The sequence below is a fragment of the Limulus polyphemus genome, unplaced genomic scaffold (genome assembly GCF_000517525.1).
Source record: "Limulus polyphemus unplaced genomic scaffold, Limulus_polyphemus-2.1.2 Scaffold54, whole genome shotgun sequence".
Lineage (NCBI taxonomy): Eukaryota > Metazoa > Arthropoda > Merostomata > Xiphosura > Limulidae > Limulus > Limulus polyphemus.
Window position 1 is genome coordinate 786,175 of NW_013665664.1, and position 8,995 is coordinate 795,169.

Consider the following 8,995-nt stretch of genomic DNA (forward strand, 5'->3'; position numbering starts at 1 on the left):
ACAACGCTAAAAATCCGAGGTTCAGTTCCCTGCGATGAACAGAGCGTATATAGCCTATTTTGTAGCTTTGCGCTAGAAACAACATTTAATTATTTAATTCAAAAATATAATAGCTGTAACTTTTACACCAGAAAAATTAAGTTACACTAATGAAGTATGAGAAACTATTTATAACAAATAATAAATAAACGTATAAATAATAACCGAAAGTTATCAGTTTTAATAACAACACGTTTCATATAGCGGCCATTTATTTGTCTAGTTATCTCACACCCTAACCATATTTTTTATTTGTTCGTAATTATATCTAGCAAACTAACTTACTGCCTTTGTTTATTTATATAACAAAGTAACTGATTATGTGTTAATGTCATTTCTCTTGACTTTCTTACGGACATTTTCTTCAATCTATATCTGTATGTCTGTCTGTCTCACTAACAAAAAAAAACGATTGTTTAAGTTCACCTAACAATATGTCTATATAAAAATAGAGCTTAAAACATCACAATCTACACGACTGAGCGGTTAAAACACAAAGTTTAAGTTCACCTACCAATACGTCTATATCAAAATAGAGCTTAAAACATCACAAACTACACGACTGAGCGGTTAAACACAGAGTTTAAGTTCACCTACCAATACGTCTATATAAAAATAGAGCTTAAAATATCACAATCTACACGACTGAGCGGTTAAAACACAAAGTTTAAGTTCACCTACCAATACGTCTATATCAAAATAGAGCTTAAAACATCACAATCTACACGACTGAGCGGTTAAAACACAGAGTTTAAGTTCACCTACCAATACGTCTATATCAAAATAGAGCTTAAAACATCACAATCTACACGACTGAGCGGTTAAAACACAGAGTTTAAGTTCACCTACCAATACGTCTATATAAAAATAGAGTTTACAACATCACAATCTACACGACTGAGCGGTTAAGACACAAAGTTTAAGTTCACCTATCAATATGTCCATATAAAAATAGAGTTTACAACATCACAATCTACACGACTGAGCGGTTAAAACACAAAGTTTAAGTTCACCTATCAATATGTCTATATAAAAATAGAGTTTACAACTTCACAATCTACACGACTGAGCGGTTAAAACACAAAGTTTAAGTTCACCTATCAATATGTCTATATAAAAATAGAGTTTACAACATCACAATCTACACGACTAAGCGGTTAAAACATAAACAAAAACGTAAGTATTAGAACTGAATAAAAATTGAATAGCATCCTATACCGGACAGCCTTGCCCATTTGAAACCATCTCAATAACATATTAGCAGACTAAAGAAAGTTGACATATATCGAAACAATGCAAATCTCAGCCAATTACACTTGATTTTAGTTACATAACATTAACTCATATATTTTTCTTATAATCTAGGAAACAGAAAGGTGAAACACTAATCTAAAATCACCAATAAAGCTAAACAGAAGGGTGAAACACTAATCTAAAATCACCAATAAAGCTAAACAGAAAGGTGAAACACTAATCTAAAATCACCAATAAAGCTAAACAGAAAGGTGAAACACTAATCTAAAATCACCAATAAAGCTAAACAGAAGGGTGAAACACTAATCTAAAATCACCAATAAAGCTAAACAGAAAGGTGAAACACTAATCTAAAATCACCAATAAAGCTAAGCATTTTCAAAGACTTTTGATATTGAAAAAGTGCAAATGTGAGTTTAAAAACAGACAACTGGGTCTAACCTTGTAGTGAAACAAAGAAGTTATATCATTGCTTCTTTTTTATCTATTTATCTATTATTTAGTTAAATCGTTTACGTGAATATTATTTTCACACATATTCTATAATAATAAACGTAATTTTATATATTTGTATATATATATATATATTGAACATTATATTTCATTTATAATTTTTAAAAAATGATTCACAGATAATCAGCACTGTAAGTTATACCAAAAAATTTTGTTCGTGCAACTCTGTCAACTAGTCTTGCCCTCCCATACCCGATCAAATCGGCTTACCTATGTAATCAGGGATGCCAGACACGACTACGTAATCTCCTGATACCAGCCACCAAGTTCCACCAGGCATAAACCAGCTTTAGGAGGTTGATTAAACGAAGTAATGTTCGCTACTGCTCGGAAACAAAAATTAGATGTTGTGCGCATGTACATTGTTGGAAAATAGCTTCTCAAGTTGTGTTGCTATATACGGAAAGGAACACAAACGTTTTCACGTTTTAATTATTGCACTTAATGCTTTAATGTGTCAAAAACAGCACGGAAGTTAAACCGTTAAAGAGTCGTGTAAGTGATGACTGCTCCGCTAAACATTCGACGTTTACTGAATAGCTAGGTTGTTTGCTTATTCTTGTGTTAGAATATAATCTCTATGAAATGTTTGCTGAAGGGAAACAAAGCAGACTGCGAAGTTACATCGTAACACATTGCAGACGTAATATTTACACGGTGTATTAGATTAATATGAACTGAAAGTATAACATACAATGAAACTAAGAAACTATATCAATCACATCAAATCGCATATAACGTAACTGTTGTGAAACAGGTAATTGTGTTTGCTTCACGATAGTGAAACTCACGGAGTACCTGTATAGTTTATGCTAAGACTATAAGGCACAATTATATAGAATATATCCGTTTGTTCTTTTGAGCTTATGAGAGACGAAAACGATTTTCCATCATATTATAATTTACGAAACTACTTTCGGGGTCGAAACAAAACTTAAAAGTGAATGATTAATCCACATCACTGAATTATATTTCTAACAGTGAATGCTGCTGTACAATAGTAAAAATATATAACTGGTGGGATTATGTGTATGGTCACGTAATCGTCAGCAAACCAGTATATGGCTATATATTTATATCTTTCTTTAAAGATTCTGAAACCAGCGGAGCCTTTGTTTTGAAGAACTACCTGGTCTCGAAACATATATACCAGCAAAACCTAAATGCTCAATGTTTCAGTATAATCGCTGACATCATTCGGGCGCTTAAAAAAAAAGAAAAAAGAATCGGTTATACGTCCGTATTAGCAAATGAAGCATTGTTTTTTCAAGTAAAACAATTAACCATAAATTATTTCGGTTTCAGTTATGAATAGTTCCTAATACTTACACATAAAGCTTCAGCGTTATATACGAAATTGTTTTCGAATCATTTCCTTATGGCACTAACAGGAAAAGGCCTGTCTAATAGATGTAAATGATTAAAGTAAGATCAAATTTTGCATGTAGAATCAAAAGTCAATGATACGTTACAATTTTACAAGAATATTTAGTTCTAAAAATAACTTCTTATAGCATCAACAAAGCCAAAAATGTATACATTTCTTTTATCAATTTTAACTATCAGTAAAACTCGATAGTAAATCGTCTATGTACGCTATACCAAAATACAATCTGAACTTTAAAATGAAAACGTTAAATGCAATAACACGCCGCGATTGAAGTTTATAAAGTTCACTATTCTAGCCATCAATGTCCTGCCTAAGCCTTTCCTAAATACTTTATAAATAACCTCATTAAAACTTCACAAACAAAGGTCCACTCATAAGAAAGACAATCTACAATTCACCGTTCTTCAACAGCTTAACTGTCACGATCATAATGATTAACTAGACACTTAAAAACCTTTTTTTTCAGACAACCACTAAGTAAATGTTGAAAGTTTACTACAGAATAATAAACGTTAAGTACAGTTGTTAAAGCTTGGTTCAATAAAAATATAAGGGAGAATTTACAACATTCAGAAAACATGTTCACGTTCAAGAAAATCGTGAAAGAGAGCTCAGTATTTGTGTGTGTAATGAAAACGTTTGATAATTTTATAAGTTTTAAATATAAGTATTAGAGCGAACGGTATAAATTAATTTGAGTGGATTTATCGCAAATAAACGTCCGTGAAAATATAATGAAACTTACCGAATTCTAAGAGTTTTAAAGTGATTAGTGAAAATATTCACTGAAGATTTGAGCTCTTTTATTGGCATTGCACAGATGAGTACAATAATCTAAGTAAAGTCCTCAATTGATTTTATCAAGACAATCATGTTTGTGCATGTACAAAATGCAACAGAACGTTTTGTTTCTCTTATTGTCTATATATACTTGTTTCTAGCTAGAGAACTGGTGTTAGAGCTTCATGTTGAAAGAAAAAACATAATTGAATCCTGAGCCTTGTTATTGGATAACACAGGAAAAGCAGTATCGATTAAAAATCAAATATTTTCATCACGTCAGATAGTAAACTAAAGATATGGTTTTAGACGAAAATAACGTAACATTTATATGGTTTTATACTACATAAAAAGTGGATTACGAATAACGAAAATAGCTTTTGTTTGTGACTAAATTTTGGACGAATAGAAACCACTGAGCAATTGATTTTTTTTAAATATGAAAAAGTTCCAGTGAAAGATTACTTGTTGTTATTGGCAATCAACATCACATTAGCTGAATTCTTGCTCCTAGCGATCAGTGATGGTCTATCTGGTTTGGATATTCCACTGCTTTCTTGATTCTAGGTTCAAATTTGTATTTTCTACACAGTCGTTTTCTTAAATCAGAGTAAAAATGACGACTGGAATGTGTTGCATAAAACCTGGTTTACTTTCTATTTATCATTTTGTTACCTTGACTTTTACTTAAATACAAATAATACAAAAATACAAAAAAAACTGATCATATCGTTCTAAAATGTAAAATTGTCACGATCATTAAACTTCACTTATTTCTAATCTTTGGAAAACCATCAAAGATGGACAAGTACTAAAAATGTGAAACATGAATTTCGCGTGTAATGACCTATCATTACAAGCTAAATTCTTGTTTCACATTAATCCCATATGCAAAAACATGTAGTATATTTTAGATGTGCCTAAGCTAATTTGACATTGGAAAATTATTTTATTTTTATTCAGACTGCGTGATCTTAACCCAAAACTGTAAAATTGCATTTAGGCTATAATGTAGATTTCTCTTCAAGTGTGGCGGTACTACTTTTTCACGATAGTATTAAGTATCGCAATTAATCGTAAATAAACGTGAAGTTCAACATATAAAACAGTTTTCCAACTACATAGTATTAAACAAGTTCCCACATCTATTTAAACAATATGCAGTTCCGAATCTTCTAACTCATAAAGATATTGATAGTCGACGTACGATCTTAAGGTTTAAGAACATAAAACCGAATACAACTTTACAAATAACAATGAACAAAGAACTTGTTTGATATGTAGATTTTACTCTTATTCAATAAACAACAACAAGCCTCTTCTCAAGGCTTTATCTCGTATGTTCAAAGATCACTAATATCTCCTTACTCACAGTTAAAATGGGGCAGAGCACAACCTAGCGACTAGCCTATCAATCTGTGGATCATACAATTTAAGGTTCGAGACGCCATGTCGCCGAACACGCTCTGCAATTTCCGAGCTATAAAAGCTATAAAAACTACAAATCCCATTATTTGTTTCAAATTACTGGACAAAATCTTGTGGCGACGGTGCTCCTAGCTAGCTGTTCTCCCTCTGGCCAGTAGTTCAAGATAGGACCGACCATACCTAAACCCTTGGGGACTCTGATCAGACCCTTAGTCCACATTCGTCTAAGGTTCTATTCTGGTTGAAAATTCCAATTCCAGTTCGAACATTAATTTCTCACACTATTATGATTTATTTCAACCATAAAACTTCTTGTAGTATTACAGCTTATTGGAACTGTGATGTTTGCTAGACTTTTATAGAGCAGTTAAACTGTTAAAGTCATTAGATTTTTTAAGGAATATTTTCATCATCAAAGTTATCATACTATTAGTACTATACAATGCAATAGTGTAAAAACCAGCACTAGAGAAGAATTTAGAATTTCAGGTCTAACTAAAACGATTAAAATCACACTTTAGGGAAGTCGTTTTTCTTTACTTAGTCTTTTCCCATTTTGAATTAGAGATGAGTAGAAATAGCACCAAATCTTGCTCAAGAGGCCTTTTTTACAATACCAGAACTCGCAAGCTGACCAAACATAAATCTTAAATACCACTTAAATGCAATGTAAGACTTTAAATAAAGTAGTATATAAAAGGACATTAATACTTAACAAAAGTTAGTGCGTCACAGTTTTAACCGTTAAAGAAAACATGGTGTTACTATTCAGTTTAATTCTTAGTTTATCACATTATTATACTTTTCTCAAATGTTAACTTTATCACATGACTACTGCTTATTTCAAAAAATATTTGCAAAGTACCTTGCCAGAGAAACAGTAAACTTTTCAATCTCAAAAGAACATAAATATGCTTATCTGCTTTAAGCAGCTAATAATATATAGGACTTTAATAATGTTGATCCCAGAGTAGTAAGCTCAGACATAGTGTGAAATTAGTTAACAATAATTTATAGAATTTCACAGATAAAAAAACACTCAAGCTGTTCTGTAAAGGCTGAAGCTAAACCACCAGCAAGAAACATGGAGCTTAATAGATTAAAATATACTCACTCAGTGTTATCTGATATGTAGCTTTATCGATGAAAATAAGACCTTTCTATAAATTCTAAGATTATTTCCACATATGAAACGATTAAAGCTCATAAGACGAATAAAGTTGAAAACGTACGTTAAAACTGTTTACATCAAACTCAAAAACCGAAGGTCTGTTTTACGTTTCTACATTATCTTGTATCTCTCACTGGTAAATTGCCCTCAGTGTAAGACACTGGATAGTTTCGAAACATGTGACAAGTCTTCGGCTATTGGTTTTAACTTAAACAGTTTTATAAATGCTTTGAGGCTCATAACGTGGGTGGGGATTAATTAATAGACAATTAACAGGTTTCATTCAACAATAAAAATTATTCATTGATAGTTTTCAGCTACTAGACTATACCCTTCATCAAGCCAACCTTATGAGTTATAAGTAGTACTTAGTTTAAATTTGTATTGAGTATAGCCTGATTATTGTTATAATACGGTAGTCGAAAGTTTGCAGCGAATATATTTCAAGGTGGAGTAAAACGTGTTCGTTATTCATTTATTCAATATTAGAGTTTTAAGTTTTAAAAAGTTTATTGTTTGGTGATTTTAATAAAATCTTTAATGTTATTTTATGACAATTAACTATACAAATAAATATATATATATTATAAAAGAACTATTAGCCTAATTGCAACTTACTATACAAAACAATACAGTTGAATTTTCAACTGTTTTATTTCCAATAGACTTTACTAGATAAGATTTCAAATCACCAATGAACTACCTCTGGACAAAGTAGAAATATAAGAGTCTCTCTTTAGAATCTGCTGACTCTTTTTCTTGCAATAGAGACTTCATATAAACATTTTTCTATTTATTTCCATGACGTAATTATCATTTTGCGTGCAAGTGATATAAAATAGGACGTAAAATGTATTTTTAATTATGTTAGTTAAAACTACGATTCGGATTCAGCAAAGCCTATGGAATATCTTGGTCGCTTGCACTTCATTATAAGATAAGTAATAAATATCCTCAAATCTGACAAGAAACAGAATTTCTAAGCGAGAATTTCTAAAAACAATTGTTAAGTTATATTATTATATGTTGCATGATGCTTTACAACTATATAAAAGTCAGTAATGCCTTAGAAATTAATGTAGCCGAGTTAAAACAATTCCTTCTTCTAAAAACTGACTAAAGTGATATGATAATTTTGAAATACCCTGATAGTTAGAAAATGCTTCCTTTTTAGAATAGTACTTGAGCTAGATACTTTATTTTAATTAATTTACGCCAGCAAGTTGTTTCCCTGAAAAAAAATTTACAAACGTTTATACACGACATGTGGTGTGTCATATAATAATACCAAAGAGACTATACTAGAAGCAAAGGCTATAGTTTAATCCTATTCACACCTTCACATCTTTCTTCTCTCCTGTACCTAACATATTACAAATTTTGGGGCATTCAGAAAAATAAAAATGCTGTCTTTCTAACGTATGTACTGACCTTTGTATTTAAGGAGCAAACATATTTTATACATCTTACAAGTGAAACTATCTTCAGATTAAACAATTCTGTTCTGTCTGCACCCAACAAGATATTTGTTTGAGTTTCCAAAACGTCCAACTTGTAATGGAAAGTCACTCACCTCGTCCACTTCTGCCGACAAACCGCAGGTCATTAAATTTAGCCACGTGGTTTTTCATAATTGCTGAAGAGTTCCGAAGTTCGGCACAAAAGTTCTCGTCATTTCCTGCCCGTAGGGTTACCACCGTTCCGTCGGATACATCGGCCAGGGCTACCACTTTGAAAGATACGGGTAGAGTTTTATTGGATCGCCAATGTGAGGGAAGCGAAGAACATAACAAACTAGGGCTCCCAGTTCGCACTAACTCACCTGGATGTTCGCTTAGAGCCTCATGGAGAGCCCGCTCTCCAGGCAGAAGAAAGTCCGTCATAATGTCGGAAGTGTCGGCCGACGAGCCGAACAAATCTGTAGGTAAGTGCATGAGGTTACGAGTAACGTCCTGAACACGGTGGAGTAGCTGGCGTGTTGTATGTACTCTTGTGAATGTAGCTAGCAGAGATGCTTGTGATTCACATGAGAGAGCAGAAGTAAATCCAGAATCCTTCAATACATACGCTAACTTTGCAGTTTAGTGGTCCGGACCTCATGAAAGAATAGAAGCTGCGCATTACTAGTGCCCTCTGATGGTCGACTCGGTAACTTTTCTCAACAATATCCATCCGCGATTCCTACGCTTTTTTCTCTAGAACAGTGAATTCATATTATTTGAATAGGACAATAGATATACATAAATATTTATTTCACTGTTCATAAAAAGTATATACTATATAAATACCGATACAGCAATTATCGCACACCAGTAAGGGCAAGCCAAAACATACAAAAATATCAAAATTATATATTAAACCACAATAAATATATATATTACATAAACATTAAAACTGTGGTTTTAATTTTTCACACTTTG

General features: G+C 32.1%; 1 protein-coding gene across 3 annotated transcripts in view; it reads right to left on the reverse strand.

The window, feature by feature from the left end:
- The window catches only part of LOC106463586 (runt-related transcription factor 1-like), a 61,042-nt gene extending 52,413 nt beyond the window's left edge, over nucleotides 1-8,629 (reverse strand). For 2 of the 3 annotated variants that reach the window (XM_022391606.1, XM_022391603.1), the window contains exon 1: nucleotides 8,149-8,629. In XM_022391606.1, the coding sequence (XP_022247314.1) occupies nucleotides 8,149-8,509 (361 nt within the window). In that variant the 5' untranslated portion in view covers nucleotides 8,510-8,629. Of the gene's footprint in view, nucleotides 1-2,016; nucleotides 2,148-8,148 lie in introns of those variants that run through there. The other variant, XM_022391611.1, reaches the window with a different exon arrangement.
- Nucleotides 8,630-8,995: the final 366 nt, after the last annotated feature.